At 39.0% G+C, this 19,952-nt stretch overlaps 1 protein-coding gene across 3 annotated transcripts in view; it reads right to left on the bottom strand.

Moving 5' to 3' along the window:
- The window catches only part of JAM2 (junctional adhesion molecule 2), a 100,045-nt gene extending 80,098 nt beyond the window's left edge, over window positions 1-19,947 (bottom strand). For 2 of the 3 annotated variants that reach the window (XM_057696877.1, XM_057696875.1), the window contains exon 1: window positions 19,627-19,947. In XM_057696877.1, coding sequence (XP_057552860.1) covers window positions 19,627-19,702 — 76 coding nt within the window. In that variant the 5' untranslated portion in view covers window positions 19,703-19,947. The remainder of the gene's footprint in view (window positions 1-19,626) is intronic. The other variant, XM_057696878.1, reaches the window with a different exon arrangement.
- Window positions 19,948-19,952: the final 5 nt, after the last annotated feature.

Raw genomic sequence — 19,952 nt, 5'->3', positions numbered from 1 at the left:
TGGGTGTGGAGAAGGTGCTGGAAAGTGCCCACACTCTGCGACTTAGAGAAAAGAGGGGAAAAAAGTCTTCCATTTTCAGAACCACATGAATTCTCAAGCATCTCTCATATACATTTTAAATGCCTATGGAAAGAATTTAAGGTTTTTCATGACATCTTTATCTCTCATTATTATCCCTCAGATCGTTTTCTGGAATAAGCCTGATTTCAGCTTTTCATTCCTGATATGCCCACAAGCATACTCATGGCTTGTGCTCAAACCACAGCCCTTTCCAGTCCAAATAAACCTATTCAGAGAAGCCCTATTCTACAGCCCCGCCAGAATGTAGTCTTCATGACTTTCCCAAAGTGACATCTTTCTTTCAGTATATTATAACAATACAGTGCTCAAAATTTCCTTTCAAGAAAGAAAAACGCTCACTAGCCTCACCTGGTTCTAACTACTGCAAGGAGGACAGTCTTTCACAGTCTCTGCTCCCACAGGACTTAACAGCTCTGAGGTGGTTCTACCTGACAATTAAGTAAAGTTCACCAGTGACCAGTAAATTAGTTATTAATGCTTTCCTTTTTTTAAAAGCACTTTTATTATCAACTCAGTGGTTGGTTTTTTTAATTGGATAATAAGTAGCAATTTCATAGGGAATTAGGTAATACAAAAATGACTTTTTAAATGGAATTTTCTTAGGGAGGAGATAGCATTTAACAAACATTTGCCAGGGTCAAACAAACGATGGACAGGCATCAGTTAGTCAGTAAGGATGGAGTCATAACAACTAAAACTTGGGCAAAAAGATATTTTCCAATTCCTTCCTTTCCCTACATTTCCCCTCCCTCATTTCACAGTTAAGGATGATGAGACCCAAAGGCATCATGTACTTTATTCAAGATCACACAACAAGATAAGAAAACAGCCGGACCTGGAATGAATCTTAGTTATGCCTTTCCTCTGCAGTCCCACCAAGTAGCATAGAGCTCTCAGCGTTGGCTGGGAATGGATTTGCCTTTTTGTATATAACTTGACCCACATTATATTTAATTTTCTCCAGAGACCACTTGTCCAGGACAACTACACTTAATGTATCAATATGTCCTTACTTAAAGAGTGAGTGGGGGAGGTAAAGCTTCCCCATTGGGTTGCAGGGGCTTTGGGTTCTAACTCACCATCTTGGATCTATAGCAATACAGCCCAGATGAGAGGATACTAACAAGACTTGGGAAAGATCCAGTGATTCTTCCATTTGGTTGCTGTTCTCTTCAGAATGCTTCTAAAGACAATAATGATGCTATTGTTACCATGTATTATGGCCTATTTTCTGACACTGTACAGAACACTTTATAGGCATTATCTGATAAACAACTTTGTGAAGAGGTACTACTGTCATTTTACAGATGAGAACAGAGGCTTAGGAAAGTTAAGTCCCTGACCCAGGGCTAGGCAACTAGGAAATAACTGAGCCAGATTTAAACCTAGATTTGTCTGACTTCTAAGATCCATGTTCTTGCTTACTAAGATATTTGAGAAGATGGACACCAATGGAATGCCTTTCTCTCTTCTCCTGGGAAGAAGAAAAAACCATCCTGAACATTGTCACTTGATGTCTGTCATAATAATGTCATCTTCATTTGTTTTACATGATATTTTGCAGGTCCTTTCATATGCATTTTCTCTTTGAATCTCTGCAGTAACCCCATGAGGGAGCTGGGGAAAGGTATGATTATACAATTTTAAACAGCCCTATCTGTAAAATCCGGGTATCAGTAGGTACCTGATCAACTCCAGATGTTAAACCAATAGAAGATCAAAATGTGTACGATTTCTGTATGATGAATGTTCAGGGTACTCTGAGTGACCAGCTAGGTGTGAGGCAGCCTGGGGATGTAGGAAACACACTGTTGGGAGTCTGGCTGGCTGTGAGAGGGACCCATCTCTCTATACCGGTCTGGTGACTTAGAGACTTACTAACCTGACCACATTCACACAGAAAATGAACCCAAACCATCTGTCTCTAAAGACCCTGCTATTCCCCATTCCCTTACTTCAGTTATCTTTCATGCTCTAATAACTCTTTAGTCTATATCTCTCTAGCTCAGATCTTTCTCTTGAACTTCAAATCAGCTTTCCCTGTTTTTAGAACATCTGTACCTAGATGTGCCACTCAGAATCAATGAAAATTGATTTTAAAATATTTAAATTAAAATCAAGCCTGAAATCGAGCTGATCTTGTCACCTCTTCACCCCACTTCATTTCCCCCCACTTTTTAACCTTCCTCCTTCTCTCCCATCCTTTCTGTCTTTCATTACCCAATGTGAAATAAGCACCTGCTGTAGGCCAACCTCTGTGCTGATGGCTTGGGACACAGTTATGTGCAGTAATAGATGATATCTCATCTCATGGATGTGTTGGTGGAGGAGATAGAAGTCCATCAGGTAAAGCAAGCATGCACAACATGGGGGCTAATTAAAGGTTTGCCTATTTGGGAAGTCAGGGAAGGCTTCTCTGTGGGAGTGACGCTTAGTCTGAAAGCTGAAGCTGAAGGGAGTAGGAGAAAACAGGTGGAAAGAACAGTTTATATAAAAACGGAACACCAGGTGCACAGACCTTGTGACAAGGAGAGAGTGAGAGTCGGCCGGTGGGGCTGGAGCACAAATGCTGAGAGGGAGAGCAATGGAGGCCATGCAGTACCTGGCTGAAAACCCTCAAGGACTCCAGGCAGCTTTTAGAATAAAAGCAGAATATTCAGCACCACTTCATTCCCTTTTTCTCAATATGCTAGCACAGGGCCTTTGCATACACTGTTTCCTCTTTGCACTTGGATCTTCATTCTTTTTTCTTTCTTTAATATTATCTAGCCTCGATTGAATATTTGCTATGTATATATTAGGCACTATGCTAAGCTCTTTTCATATTACCTACTTTAATCCTTGTAATCACATAAATAATAAAAGCTATTACAGTATTTCTATTTTACAGGGGAGGTCATTGGGACACAGAGATTGAGTGACAAGCCCAGAATCACAACAGCTTTTAGGGGGTAGAGAGAGGTTTTCAACGGCACTGGGCTTTGTCCAGACTCACCACACTGAACCATTATATGCCCTGCTGGCTATTCACATCCATCTCAGATGGTCACTGCCTCTTCATCCTTCTGTCTCTGCTAAACTTCAATTTTCTTAGGAAATTTTCCTGCCCTTCCCTGTCTAGATCAAATCCTACTATTGCAAACTCTCCTTACCCTCTTCCTCTCTGGTATCAAAGCTGGGATTTTAAACTCATTTGGTCACCATCAGTCACCAGTAGTAGACTGTGGAATCTATGAAGACAGGGTCTAATTTTTATCTCATTATTACAGTCTCTTTTCCTAACAAAGTGCTTGTCAGTTATTAAATGCTCAATAAATATATTCCTACTGATTGGGTATTTGGATCCATGCATCTTCGACAAGAGTGTGATTGTGATTGTGCTGTAAGTTTTTTAAAACCTAACAACTTAGTTCAGGCTGCTGTAACAAAGCACCAGGGACTGGGTGGTTTATGAACAACAGAAATTTCTTTCTCAAGTTCTGGAGGATAGAAGTCCGAGATTAGGGTGCCAGCACAATCAAGTTCCAGCAAGTGCCCTCTTCTGGGTTGCAGACAGCCGATGTCTCAGTTGTGTCCTCACATGCAGGAAAGAGAGCTCTGGCATTTTCTTATAAGGACACTTATTCCCATTATGAGGGCTCCACCCTCATGACCTAATTACCTCCCAAAGGTCCTACCTCCAAATACCATCACATTAGAATTAGGGTCTCAACATATGATTTTTGAGGGAACACAAATACTCAGTCCATAACATCTAAGAATGTCTTTTTAAAGTCAACAGTACTGGGCCTCCCTGGTGGCACAGGGGACACGGGTTTGATCCCTGGGCCGGGAAGATCCCACATGCTGCGGAGCAACTAAGCCCATGAGCCACAACTACTGAGTCCACATGCTGCAACTACTGAAGCCTGCGTGCCTGGAGCCTGTGCTCCACAACAAGAGAAGCCACCGCACTGAGAAACCGGAGCACCGCAACGAGGAGTAGCCCCTGCTGACCACAACTAGAAAAAGCCCGCACACAGCAATGAAGATCCAACGTAGCTAAAAATTAAATAAATAAATAAACAATTAAAAAAAATAAAGTCAACAGTACTACTTTTAAGCTTCAGTATCTCTACATGCCAGTCTCATTGCTAAGTGCTCTATGTTCAAGATCTCCTTTGATTCTACATATGAAGGAAATGAGGGTCTGAATAAGGTCCAGTAAATTGCCCCAGGACACCCAGTTGGTCAGTGGTACAACAAGACATGATTCCAGGTCTGTCTATATCTAAAGCCTTTACTCTACAGCACTGCCATAGAGTATAGCACTCCACTCTTACAACCATCTTTTCAGGTCAGCCAATCTACTGCAATATCAGTGCTGACAGCACCATTGTAGTTGCTGTAGGGATATAATAACTGTTTAACAGATCCATATTTTATTTACTTTTAGGTTGTTTTGATTTTTTAACATCATAAAGAAAGCTGTGATGCACATTCTTCTGTGTTTGTGCCCTTGTCTGATTATTTCCTCAGGATAATTGGTAGTTAAAAAGGCAGAAGTTTTGATACATACATACAAATTGGCTACAGTAATATTTGAATTTTTAGGAGTGGATTTTATTACCTGCCTATTTGCCAGGAGAGTATGTTTTGCCATTGTGCCAACCAAGAAAAATGTGACATAAAATATTCTTTGCATTTTCATCAGTTTGTCCTGAAGTACAGGAAAAAAAGATTAAAATCTACTGCAGCCCTTTTTCTTTGGACCTAGTTCTCAAGGCATATTTTTGAAGTACAGAATTTAGTATGTACTCCAACTTAAGACAGATAAATAGGAGTACTTGCAGCAAAAACAGGCTTTTGATGATTTATTTAGTGTTTACTATATACCCTGAACACATTTTTCTCTAATGTATCTGTATAAACCTTTAATTTTTTTTGCATAATCAAATTCTTAATGCTGATGAAATTCTGTACCTAAAATAACTTTTTTTACTAGCATCTCAACTGCATTTTTCATCTTTAAGATCTTTGGGAAGGGGTTAGAGAACCTGAATAAACTTGTTACAGCAAAAATTAGATGGATAGACAAGAAACAGAATGATGTCTTTTTACTCCCAAAGATTTAGGAATTCCGCTGTGTTCTTGGATCTGTCCGCTTTAAAGCAGGTGGATAGCTTTAGTCTTTCTGGAATGCTCTTTTTGGACCTGGTGAAAAGTAGCTGACTGGAAGAGCATCAGAAGGTTAACATTTTGTTTCACAACTGATAATACTGTAAGTGACAACATTCTGTGCACCACACAAGCCAAGATTTGTGTTTCTCTGGAGAGGTCAAGAAAGTGCACATTTTCTCACGTGATAACCTTTAAAAACCTCTTGTTTCACTGAATTTTAAGGTTTGCCTTGTGCTTTATAGATGTGAGTGCTCCTAGGAATTGGAAGAGTTTCCTAAAATATTTTTTTCCTGGAAGTGTGATATTCTAATGCAGGCCAGACTGTTGATTCTCTGAAGTGCTAGGAATCCTCTCAGGGACAGAAGCTCAAATGTTTGTCTGCTGGCTTGGAGCCCGTGAACACAATGGCAAGGAACTTTGGTGGAGACCTTGAAAATGCCCGATAGAGTGGATGCAGTTTAAGAAGCAGGATAAGGGGGTTAGAGCCCACGGCAGAAATGGCCATCCTTGTCATTCCTTCCTAGGATAGGGTCTAAACATCCTGGAGCACAGAAAATCAAAAGTGGAGATAGAGTGGCCATTCCAGAAACTACATTTTTTCCCCCTAGAGACACTTTTAGATAAGCCACCTGGAAACCTCTGGAACTTTGGTTCCTCACATACAGAAAATGGGACTGAGGTATGTGATTTTAAAGGCATTTTCAACTACAAAACTAGACTACTCTTATGTTTGAATTTTCAAATTCAGAAACAGAGAATAAGCAAGTTCTAGTAATAATACCATATTTTATTGCTGTTGGAAAGTTGTCAGTACAAAAAACAACCTCTACTGAACTACTACAGATTTTTTTCCTTCCCCTCCTGTCCCAACCACTGAAAACACACACTCACACACACTCACACACACAGACACACACAAACACACAGGGCCTCTCTCTCTCATAAACTGTTTAAACCATATTTAATTTCATCCCAGTAAGTCAAGAATATTAGAATAGAAAGGGATATAGGGAGATAGAAGAAAGAGATGCCTTGATTGTGGTCTCTGACTTGGGGTTTATAAGACTGTTTCTTTTCTTCTCTCTTCTTATCTTCTTATCACTTTTCTCTTTTCTACACTCGCTTCCCTTCTTTCTGCATTCGGAACCTCCAACATGTTGACTGAGAGTCTTAATTAAGAAAAAGTTACTGGTATTTAGCCAAATCTTTCCACTGCACTTTTCAATGAGGAGAGCTTTGACTTTTGGCCTAACTTGACCACAGTCTTTGTCAATAGTTTAGAATTAACGAGGTTTTTGCTTTCTGATGTCTGGGACTTTCTGGAAACACCAAAAAATAGTCTTAGCTGTTACTTGGGCCAGTTTTAACAGGTCCAAGTTTTTCCCTCCTGCCCTGCTAGTAAGGGAAAGAGTGATGGGAATAATAATGAAAGCTTTGTGGTACTGCAAATCTCTCCAGTTTTAACCTCAAAAGTTTTAATCAAGTGTAACTTGCTATTATGTAAGAAAATGTCATTATTTAAAAAAATACACACTGAAAAATTAGAAGTGAGATGTCATAATATCTGTAATTTATATTAAAATGGTCAATAATATTATAATAGCTTTGTGTAGGGACAGATGATTACTAGCCTTACTGTGGTGGTGATTTCATAATGTGTGCAAATGTGAAATTGCTGTATACTACACCTGAAATTAACATAATATTGTATATCAACTCCACTCCAATTTTAAAAATGAATAAAAGAAAATATTTCATAAAACAATGGAAGAAGCAAAATGTGACAAATTGTTAACCTCGGCGATGGGTATATGGCATTTGTTATACTATTTTTTCTTCTTTTCTGCATAGCTGAAATGTTTCACACACATTTCAAAGTTTCATACACATAACAAAAAGTGAATAAAAAATTAACCTCATCTTCATAAAGAAGAAACCAAAGGCTTGAATTAATTTGGTATCCTCTCCTCCAATGTAAACTTGCTGGATCTCAAGATAGTAACACAGAAAAAATCTCTCTGCTATGTTACTGGCTCCACATATTCAGTTGATCCAAGAGAAGTAATCACTATCAAAACAAGTTTAATTTTACAGAGGCCTTGACGGCAAGTTGGAAGGCCAATTCACTGGGGGAGGAAAACAGAAACTTCTCTTCACTGTTTTTATCTGGCTCTCTCCAACTGATTCTAACACTCCTGCTGTTCTTTGGGGAGAAGAGCAAAGGAAAGAAAGGGGAGGCAAGGGAGCATGATGACACTTCACGAGGATTTTCACTTGCCTAACAGAAGTAAATAAAATAAATTTTTCTCAAAAAAACCCAAAACACAGCCAACCTAATTACACGTAAAAGCTTTTACACAGCAAAGGGAACCATAAACAAAATGAAAAGACAACCTACAGAATGGGAGGAAATATTCGCAAACAATGCAACCATCAAGGGATTAATCTCCAAAATATACAAACAGCTATGCAACTCAATAACAACAACAACAACAAAAAGACCCAATCAAAAAATGGGCAGAAGACCTAAATAGACATTTCTGCAGAAAGACTGTGCATGTTCAGGGTGGTATGGCCATAGACAGATATTTCTCCAAACAAAGACCAAATGGCCAACAGGCACATGAAAAGATGCTCAACTTTGCTAATTTTTAGAGAAATGCAAATCAAAACTACAATGAGGTACAATCTCACACCAGTCAGAATGGCCATCATCAAAAAGTCTACAAAGAACAAATGCTGGAAAGGGTGTGGAGAAAAGAGAACCCTCCTACGCTGTAGGTGGGAATGTAAATTGGTACAGTTATCATGGAGAACAGTATGGAGGTTCCTTAAAAAACTAGAAATTGAGCTACCATATGATCCAGCAATCCCACTCCTGGGCATGTATCTGGAGAAAACCATGGTTTGAAAGGATACATGCACCCCAGTGTTTATTGCAGCACTATTTACAATAGCCAGGACATGGAAGAAACCTAAATATCCATCAATGGAAGAAGATGTGGTGTATATGGGTATATATATATATACACACACACACACACACACACATATAATGGAATATTACTGAGCCATTAAAAAGGAATGAAGTAATGCCATTTTCAGAAATATGGATGGACCTAGAGATTATCATACTAAGTAAAGTAAATCAGCCAGAGAAAGACAAATATCATTCGATTTCACTTATATGTGGAATCAAAAAAACTGATAGAAATGAACTTATTTACAAAACAGAAATAGACTCACAGACATATAAAACAAACTTATGGTTACCAAAGGGGAGAGCGGGGGTAGTGGTGTGGGGTCAGGGAGAGAGATAAATTAGGAGTTTGGGATTAACATATACACACTACTACATATAAAATAGGTAAACAATAAGGACCTACTATATAGCACAGGGAACTATACTCAGTATCTCATAATAACTCATAATGGAAAAGAATCTGAGAAAGAATATATATATGTATAACTGAATCACTTTGCTGTACACTTGAAACTAACATATTGTAAATTAACTATACTTCAATAAAAAAATAGAATAAAATCATTAAAAAAAACCCAACAAGCATCCCAAATGGCTCTGCGACAGGTCTTTCCCTATTATACCTTGGAACATCTGTCAAAAATCAACTGATCATAAGTGTAAGGGTTTATTCTGTCATTCTATGTCTATCCTTATGCCAATGCCACATTGCCTTGATTTCTATAGTTTTGTACTAAGTTTTAAAATCATAAAGTATGTCTTCCAACTTCTTTTCTGAGATTATTTTTCAATTCTGTATGAATTTTAGAATCAGCTTGTCAGTTTCTTCAAAAGCCAGCTAGGATTTTTATAGGGATTACATTGCAACTGTGAATCAACTTGAGGAGTATCACTATCTTAGCAATATTAAGTCTTCTGATCCATGAACATGGGATGTTTTTCCATTTATTTAGGTCTTGAGTTAATTTCAACAATCTTTTATGGTATTCAGTGTACAAGTCTTGCACTTCTTTTGCTAAATTTATACCTAAGTAATTTGTTCTTTTTGATGACATCATAATTGGAATTATTTTCCTCATTATATTTTCAGAATTTTCATTGCTAGTCTATAGAAATACAGTTAATTTTTGTATATTGATCTTGTATCATGCAACCTTCTTGTACTCTTTTATTAGTTCTAATACTTTTTTTAGTGGATTCCGTAGAATTTTTTATATACAAGATCATGTCATCTGCAAATAGAGATAGTTTTACTTCCTCCTTTCCCATCTAGATGTTTTTACTTATTTTCTTGCCTAATTGTCCTGGATGTAACCTCCAGTACAATGTTAAATAGAAATGTAAAGAAGATATCCTTTTCTTTCTTGTTCCTGATTTAAGGGAAAGTATTTAGTCTTTCACTGTTGTATATAATGTTAGCTGTGGATAGTTGAGCAAGTTCCCTTCTATTTCTATTAGGTTGAAAACACCTTATGGAAAAACCCAAACGAACTTTTTGGCCAATCAATAGTTGGTTGAATGTTTTTATTAAGAAAGGATGTTGTAGATCAATGGAACATGACAGAAAGCCTAGAAATAAAATCACATACTTATGGTCAATTAATCTACGGCAAAGGAGGCAAGAATATACCAGGGTGAGTCAAAAATTATCCACACTCTGGTTATATTAAAACTTCTGTAAATTCTACAGCAAGAGTGCAGATAGTTTTTGACTCACCCTCATACAATGGAGGAAAGACAGTCTCTTTAATAAGTAGTGCTGGTAAAACTGACAGCTGCATGTAAAACACTGAAATTAGAACATTCTCTCATACCATATACAAAAATAAACTCAAAATGGATTAAAGACTGGATACTATAAAACTCCAAGAGAAAAACATAGGCAGAAGACTCTTTCACATACGTAAATCACAGCAATGTGTTTTTGAATATGTTTTCTAGAGCAATGGAAACAAAAGCAAAAATAAACGGGACCTTATTAAACTTAAAAACTTTTGTACAGCAAAGGAAATCATAAACAAAATGAAAAGGCAACCTACAGAGTGGGAGAAAATATTTGCAAATGATGCAACCCACAAGGGATTAATTTCCAAAATATACAAATAGCTCATACAGCTCAATATAAAAAAAAACAGGGCTTCCTAGGTTGCGCAGTGGTTGAGAATCCGCCTGCCAATGCAGGGGACATGGGTTTGATCCCTGCTCCAGGAAGATCCCACATGCTGTGGAGCAACTAAGCCCATGAGCCACAACTATTGAGCCCACGTGCTGCAACTACTGAAGCCCACGCACCTAGAGCCAGTGCTCCGCAACAAGAGAAGCCATGGAAATGAGGAGCCGGCACACCGCAACGAAGAGTAGCCCCCACTCACCGCAACTAAAAAGAAAACCCGCACACAGCAAAAAAAAAAAAAAGACCCAACACAGCCAACAAAATAACAAATAAATAAATTAATTAAAAAACAAACAAACAACCCAATCAGAAAATGAGCAGAAGACCTAAACAGACATTTCTCCAAAGAAGACATATAGAGGGCCAACAGGTGCATGAAAGGATGTTCTACATTGCTAGTTATTAGAGAAATGCAAATCAAAACTATAATAAGTTATCACCTCACGCCAGTCAGAATGGCCATCATCAAAAAGCCTACAAATAATAAATGCTGGAGAGGGTGTGGAGAAAAAGGAACCTTCCTACACTGTTGGTGGGAATGTAAGTTGGTACAGCCACTATGGAGAACAGTATGGAGTTTCCTTAAAAAACTAAAAATAAAGTTACCATATGATCCAGCAATACTACTCCATCGCATATATTCAGAAAAGATGAAAACTCAAATTCAAAAAGATTTGTGCACCCCAATGTTCACTGCAGCACTATGTACAATAGCCAAGACATGGAAGCAACCTAACTGTTCATTGTTCAATGAATGGATAAAGATGTGGTATATATGTGATATATACACACACACACACACACACGCTCGCGCTCGCGCGCACACACACACAGTGAAATATTACTCAGCCATAAAAAAGAATGAAATAATGCCATTTACAGCAACAAGGATGGACCTAGAGATTATTGTACTAAGTGAGGTAAATTAGACAGAGAAAGACAAATATATGACATCACTTGTATGTGGAATCTAAAAAAGCTTACAAATGAGCTTATTTACAAAAGAGAAATAGACTCACAGCCATAGAAAACAAACTTCAGTTACCAAAGGGGAAAGGGGGGAAGGATAAATTAGGAGTTAGGGATTAATATATACACACTACTATATATAAAATAAACAGCAGAAGCTTACTGTATAGCACAGGGAACTATATTCAATATCTTGTAATAGCCTGTAGTGGAAAAGAATCCAGAAAAGAACATATACATATATATTACATACATAAAATTTATGTGTAAATCACTTTGTTGTACCCTTGAAATTAACACATTGTAAATCAATTAAAAAAAGGGTGTTAGATTTTGTGAAGTGTCTTTTCTTCATCTACTGAGATTATCATTTCTTTGCCCTTTATTCTATTTTATAGTGTATTATACGAATTGATATCCCTGAAATTCCTGGGATAAATCCCATTTGGTCATGGTATACAATGTTTTTGTAGATTACTGAATTCAGTTTGCTAGTATTTTGTTGGGAATTTTTTTACACAGATATTCATAAGGGATATCAGTCTGTATTTTTTTCTTTTGGTACTTTTTTTTGGTTTTGAGATTAATTCTGGCCTCATAAAATGAGTTGGAAAGTTTTCCTGCCTCTCCTATCTTTTGGAAGAGTTTGTAAAAAATTAATATTAATTCTCCTTGAAATGTTTTGCTGACTTCACCAGTAAAATCATCTGAACCTGGTCTTTTATTGGTGGGAAGGTTTTAAATTACTAATGTGATTTCTTTACTTTTTATAGGCTTATTTTCTGTTTTTTTCTTGAGTCAGTTTTGGTAGTTTGTATCTTTCTAGGAATTTGTCCATTTCTTCTAAGTTATCTAATTTGCTGGTATACAGTTGTTTATAGATTTCCTTATAATCCATTTTATTACTTTAAGGTTGGTAGTAATGTGCCCTGTTTCATTCCTGATTTGAGTAATTTTCATTTTCTTTTTTTTCTTGGTCAATCTAGCTAAATGTTTGTCAATTTTGTTTATTTTTTCAAAGAACCAAACTTTGGTTTCACTGATTATCTCTATTGTCTTTCTGTTCTCTATTTCTATTTCTCTATTTCTGCTTTAATTCTTATTATTTCCTTTTTTTTTTCCTGCTAGCTTTGGGCTTAGTGTGCTCTTCTTATTCTACTTCTTTAAGGTGTGAAGTTAGTTATTGATTTGAAATTTTTTTAATGTAGGCATTTACAGTTATATTTTTAGGGAAGGAATGTGGACTATTTTTGGCCTGAAAAAGATGTAATAGTTTGACAGAAACCTACCAGTAAAACCGAATTCTAATTTTACTTGGGTATTTTTGCTCAGCCTCTACTTCTATGGCAAACATCCAAAATGCACAGGTTAAATACATACACTCCAGTGAGCTTTTGTTATAGCAGTTACAATTATTTAAAGAGTTCATATAATTTTTAATTTTGAAGGGTGATTTACTTGATGACAATTGTGAAACACTCTCAAACCTATCACATGTAGTAATTCTGTAGTCTGAGAAATTGTTACTGGCATTTGCAAGCATGGCAGAAATTTAACAAACTGTGGTCAAACCATTTGCTTGTTTAAATGCCAAGGTTTCCTTCCCTACATCACATGCAGTGTCCTGCTGCCAACTGTTATCAAAATACTCCCACAGTTGTCACAGAGAGAATTGTTCAGGGAGTTACTATTTCTTTATTGTTGTCCCTGTATTTCATTGCTTTTGCCACTTCTATTTGGAGAGTTCTTTGAATAACCTGAATAATGTCAGTATAGGGCAGTTAGACATTAAGTAATGGATTGAAAAAATAATAATATCTGAGACATAGCTTTAGATATATAGATACACGGTACAGCAAGTTTCGGAAGGATGTCTCATGCTTTACCCTCTATATGTTCCTAATGTTTGGATTTTTATAGATAGACTATGTTGTTCATGTAACATAAAACAGCAATAAAAAATGTAAAAATAGTTGAGAGGGAGTCTAGTGGAAAACACTAAGAAAAGTCTAGTTAGATCAACTCATTCTAATCAAAGATATGCAATTATGTGGCACAAGCCTTTATAATAGGATTTAGAGATACAATCCAGCCCTTTGAACCAAAGATTGAAAGAATTTGAAATTATTGGCTCTGAGTTTGCATTTTCTTTGATGACTCCAGCAAATAAATGCCCGACTTGAAAAGGCAAATGCCTGGCCAGGTTAAAAAAAGCTCTTGCATCTGAAACATGAAAGGTGCAAGATTAGAGGGTGTGACCTTGGACCTCAGTTACAAATTCAAAGATGCGGGAAAGTGTAGCCTTTTATCACTATGATAATATTCGCAACTATCAGCTGAAATAAACTTATCTCTGCTTTGTCTTGTATGTTAATGGCTTTGGTGGACACTTTGGAAGCACTTATCAATATTTCAAATGATATATGGTTGACCAAGCCATTCTACCACTGGGAGGCTCTTAGATCTTTAGATACATAGATGCTCACTGCTGTAAAATATTTCAAATATCCTAAGTGTAGCTCAAAGAAGATACGGTTATGTAAGTTATGGTCCAACTGGCCCAAGGCCACAGGGCTAAGAAGTGGAGACATGGGATCTAACTTGGGCTTTTACACCTCACGATACAGTATTTCCTGAGTTAGTCTGTGGGTGAAGGTGGCTTTCAGTGATCAGGGCTCAGCTTGTGTGTTCTTCCCAGGGCAGGTCAAGATCGGATGGCGGGGAGGGGAGAGAGGATAGCAAATGTTATAGCCAAGGGATAAGGAATAAGACAGGCGAAGTCAAGAGCTCCCCTTGGGTTTTCAAACAACAGTAAAGAGTGGGGAAAAAACTAGGTATAATTAAGGGAGAGCGATTCTGGAGGAAAGTATTCTGTTTCATCAAAAGAGCATTGTTGGGCTTCCCTGGTGGTTCAGTGGTTAAGAATCCGCCTGCCAATGCAGGGGACGTGGGTTTGTTTGAGCCCTGGTCCGGGAAGATCCCATCTGCCACGGAGCAACGAAGCCACAACTGTAGAGCCCATGGGCTACAACTACTGAAGCCTGCTCACCTAGAGCCCGTGCTCTGCAACAAGAGAAGACCCCACTCTCCATGACTAGAGAAAGCCCGCGCACAGCAACAAAGACCCAACACAGCTAATAAATAAATAAATAAAAACATTTAAAAAAAAAAGAGCATTGCATTAGTTAATTCTCACCCTCCCCCCACCCCCCCACCAGGAGCATGGACCCCCCTGCCCCATTCTAAAAAACTGAATTTGTAGGTAATCTTTCTCACTCTGAAATAGGATGGGGGTGGTGCTGAAGGAGGCGCTTACTTCTGGAGAAGCAAGCTTCTATCTGTCCCTTTTCCTCAAAGAAAATCCATATTAGCATGTGTTTGAGGGATTAGTACATCTTTGAAACCCTAAACAAATGGGAGAATTCTTGCAGCGTCCACAACACTACGAAATGAAGGATTTCGTGTGGCTGCCGCAGGGTGGGAAGAGCCAGGGCATTCTAAAGAACACATGCCAATTTCAGGAGTCCTGGCATTTTTCACATGCCCTGGTGTTTCCAATCATCCGAGAAGCTGCACTAGCATTCTGTATGACCTTGAGCCAAACACTAGCCTTTCTATAACTCATCTGCTGTATCTATTAAACAAGGTGGGGGTGTGTGGAATACATGATCCTTATTATCTCTTCAACTTGTGATTCAATTTACAGTTTTCAAGACTTACTGAATCATTGGTATTTTAAATAAAGATTTTTGGTATCTATTAATAAGAGAAACAAAAAATTACGTTAATTTCTTAACAGTTTATACACACATGCACATACATACATATTTTTTAAAAATGAAAAAGAAAATATTATGTACAAAAAACTCTGTGCCTTGACGACCTGTATCCTTATTTCTCTCTTTACTATTAGGAAAAGAACAGAGGAGATTTTCTTTCAGTATAAAGAAGAAAGGGATGGTTTAAGGAGCGATTGTAGTGGAAGCAGTGGACAAAGTGTACATCTTTATATTCAACTGCATTTTATTTCTCCAGAAACCCAATAACACACACACACACACCCTCTGCTGCCACCTCAGCCCATGGAGGAGTTGGTAAGGACTGATGCTGAAGTGAAGGTACCATTTAGCCATGGGTTGCACCTGCTTTTTCTTCTCTTATTCTTTCTCAGGAGTAGCTTGACCGTCCTCACTTGTCAGGCCAGGTGCAAGCAGAGGTATTGAGCTCTTGATGTGACATAATGGATACAAATGTGTATGTGTGTGTGTTTAATATGTAGGAAATGTAAAATGCATAGCAAGTGTTTCTTTAACTATTTAATTTCTTAAGCATAGCTTATTTTGTGTGCTTCACAGAGCTCAAAGTACAGGGAGCATCACTGACTGAGAGTCCCAGCTGCTGACTCTGAAATCAATGGCCATGTTTGCTCTGCGGCCACACCGCCCTCTTCCCAACAGCTGCTCCCAGCCAAAGACTGGGTGTGGCCGGGACACTAAGGCAGGTCCACGCCTGGGAGGCTGGGTCCCTTCTTTATGGTGGACTTTGGCTCAAGGACCACCCTCCCATGGCCTTGACGACCCTTCTTTAGCCTCCTCTCTACCTTCCTTCCTTCTCTATTTTAGGAGGGGTCACCTTTACCAGGCTCTGCCCCCTTTTCTCTTGCAGATGTTTCTCCTAATAAAACCCTGGCTTGATTGACTGTCTTGGTGGCTCTTCCTCAGGGGACCCAGATGAACACAAACTGATAAAAAGTACAGCTTTTCAAGGCAAAAAACCACCTGTTTGTTTGGTTGCATTTTGGCTCAAAAAGGGTGGAAAATAAGAACATCTGCTTGGGTTAGTGGACTGAAGCCTCAAGAACTCTTAAAGATACATAAGAAATTAACAACAGCGCTATCCCCTCTGAGGTTCTGGTTAAGAACTTGTGAATGGGGGGAAAAGCTGGGAGGAAACATTCATGTATATATACCTTATGACATTTTTTTTTTGATTTTCCAAGTTAGTAAATGTATAATAATTTGAAGATGTAAAATCAAATATTTGGATTAAAAAAAACATGTAAATTTGAGAAAAAAGAACGTGTCAGCTTTGGAGGTCGACGGACGTTTAAGTCCCAGCTCATCTTGTGATCGTGGGAGGATAACTGTGCTACTGGATCCTAGATTTCAGTGTTCTGCTTCTCTTCCTGAAGGAGACTTCTATAACCTCCTTCATTGGCTCCCTGCAGAAGGCAGACACCTCCTGCCGGACTCCACTGGGCTTGGCTGTGGGACTTGCTGCTGTTGGGGGACCGGGAGGCCGAGAACCAGGTGGGTCTGAGCCAAAGCTCTGAAGAGTCCTGACGAGTCCTTGCTCTCTTTTCTTTTTGCCATAGAATCACAAGTCCCAGGCAGGGGCTGCTCGCACAGCGTTGATTCTGGGATAACATTGCAGAGCCCCAGCGGGCCGTAGCTGGAGCCCCTGACATGCAGTGTGAGCTAAACCAGCTTCTGTGGCTGAAAACAACTCTGGTTATTCCCCCAACTTTTTACTTGGAAAGATTTGAGAATAAAGTTGAAAGAGTGGGACCATCAACACCTCACTTAGCTTCACCAACTGGTAGCATTTTGCCACATTTACTTAATTTCTCTCCCTCCCTCTCTGTATTTACCAGGCCCTTTGAGAGTTACTTACAGACGTAATGAGGCTGCATTCCCAAATATTTCCACATTATATCCCAAGAAAAGGGACTTTCTTCTACAGTGTGTCAATACAGTGATCATATCCAAGAACTATAACATTGATACGATATTATTTAGCATACAGTTTATATTCAAATTTCTGTCATAATAATATCCTTTGTACTTCTTTTTTTTCTTTCTGATCCAAGATCCAAGCAAGGATCACACACAGGTATTAGTTGTACGTCTCTTTACTCCACAGGTCCTGACCTTTTTTGGTCCATCTTTCATGAAACGGGTATTTTTAAATAGTTAAGCCAGCTGCTTAATCGAATGTATCATTTTTCTGGATATATCTGATTTTTCTTACAATTCTTTAGATTCAGGGTCAACATGTGTGATCCATCGGAATACTACATGGGTGATATTGTTTATATCACAACAGGGAGGCACAAATAATGTCAGATTATCCCATGTGGGGTGATGATAAGTTTGACCACGATGTTAAGGTGGTATCCATCAGATTTCTCCATTGAAAAGTTTCCTTTATCCCTTTATGTTTTGTCAGCACCCTGTGGGGTGATACTTGTGAATGTCTTGATGCTCAACAGACTTTCTCCATTGGTTTTTGCATCCATAGATGATCCCTTCCTGAATTAATCATTACACGGGTAGTTGCAGAATAGTTGATTTCCCCCCATTCTGTTATTCCTACTCTATTATCTGGCATTCTTTTGTAAAGAAAACATCCTCTCCACTCTTTACTCCCATTTATTTTTGAGTATCCCTAGGGGCTCATGGACTTTTAACATATCTGATGTTATAATCCTTCATCATTATTCTCTTTGTTATTTAAACTATCCTAAATTGGTCAATGGGAGCCCCCTTCAAGCTGGATCCTGTGTCCTTTTAACATGTTTCTACTTGTCTTTGAGTATTTTCTTGCCTCCTGGCACAATAAGATGCTCCAAGTCCAGCTTAGATATTTACTGTCACAGACTTGATTCTTTTTACTTGGGAGGGAAATTGAGAGAGTGAGATTAAGATTTGGGGAAAAGGGTGAAAAAGAAGGGGGCAAGATAGGAGATTTAGGGTAAGGAAATGTTTTGGGGGATTCTTGGCTAAATATCTACCTCAGGTAGGTCTCTCAAGCTCCCCAAACCTGAATTTCCTTTCCTAGAAGATGAAGATTATTATGCCTATTGCACGAGTAGGTTGTGAGAAAATCTGATTGACTGGCATGTTCAATACGACTGGCCACACATTCAGTATTTGTTGGGCATTTTCATTATGAACATCCTTCCAGCCAAGTTAATTTCTGTGATACTTGTAACTTCCAATTACTGCTTCCAGTGCAATTTATGATTAAACTTGCTTACATTTATGTTCTGAGGCTTTAAGTATCACTCTAAAATGTTCTGAAGGCAATTAGATGCGGTTAAATGGGGACAGACTCTAAAAGAAGAGTGAAACGAAGATCGCCAAGGGAATAATGGTACACAAATTTAAGGGGGAAACAAAAAATAACACACACCCCTGATAACATACACATCCCACATATATGTTGACGTAGGCATATTTCCTGTTTTGAAATAGGATCTTAATTGAGAAGGGGCCCGGTAAAACGCAGACTGGGTGTAAACCCAAGTTCGGACACTTTGTGACATTTCTCATTTAAAAAGTGAAGGTAATCACAATTTCCCTGTGCAGTTGTTGTGAATGTACAATTTGGGCCAAGGTGACAGATCAAGTGCGGAGTCTTCTTTTTTTTCTTCCAGTTTTATAAATAATGTATAACACTGCTTAAGGTGTACAGCATAATGATCTGACATAGGTATATACTGCAAAATGATTACCACAGTAAGTTTAGTTAACATCTGTCACCTCACATAGTTACAAAAACAAAAACTATTTCCTTGTGATGAGAACTTTTAGGATTTCCTCTTTTAGGGACTTTCAAATACACCATATAGCATTGTTTATTACAGCCTCCATGCTGTACATTACATGCCCAGTATTCATTTATCTTATAAGTATGCTTGTACCTTATGACCCCCGTTCCCCAATTTCCCTGCAGGAGGCGGGCTTACGGTGCCACCTGTTCCTTAGCCAGTACCGCCACCTGGTGGTGGTGTATTTCAATTGCAAGTCAAGGAGCAGAGGGGGCGAAAGGCCTCGGGCTGAATTGGTCAATTTACACGATTTAAACAAAGTCATAGCAGGAAACAACTATGAATAACAGCATTTCCATACTTCACCTCGGGAATGCTTACTTCAGTAGCAGCAACATCCTAGTAGGACAAAGAAATCGGACACCGCAAGGCCATTCAGTCATTCAACGAGGATACACTGAGCGCCCACTGTGTGGCACGCTGCATTCTGGGCGCGTGGGGTCCATCAGTGAACAAGAGATAAAAACCCCACCCTTTAACATGCTCTCTATATAGTATATAAACGAATCTAGATAATTTGCAAAGCGCTCTACGGAATACAAAGTTCCCTCCGACGTCAACAGGACGCGCTTCGAGGTCCATATTACTCTCGGCTACATAAACCGAGAAGCCGGGTGCAGACCCACTCCAGCCACCCTAAGAACTCACCCTTGCAAAACCGGGAGTTAAACCATCGACGTGGCCGGCCGGGCTGACCACGAAAGTAACAGTAAACAGAAGTCATCTTTTCTCAATTTTTCTCCCCAGAAACATTTTTTTGCGAGAAACAATGGCTTCGCGCAGCAGGCGGGGATCGAACCTGCAGCGGGAGGAGGGTGACGGGGCGTGTCGGGCTCTGAGGTTCCAAAGGAGACGCCTGTCCCGCTGCAGAGCCCGGGTGGGGAGGCCGGCCGCCCCGTGTCCAGGGCCTCCGGATCACCCTCCGCGCGCCGGGAACAGGCCGTGCTCCGGACGGCGGACCTCCGGCGACTGAC

This window comes from Hippopotamus amphibius, chromosome 10, assembly GCF_030028045.1.
Source record: "Hippopotamus amphibius kiboko isolate mHipAmp2 chromosome 10, mHipAmp2.hap2, whole genome shotgun sequence".
Lineage (NCBI taxonomy): Eukaryota > Metazoa > Chordata > Mammalia > Artiodactyla > Hippopotamidae > Hippopotamus > Hippopotamus amphibius.
This window is presented reverse-complemented; position numbering and strand designations above follow the sequence as displayed.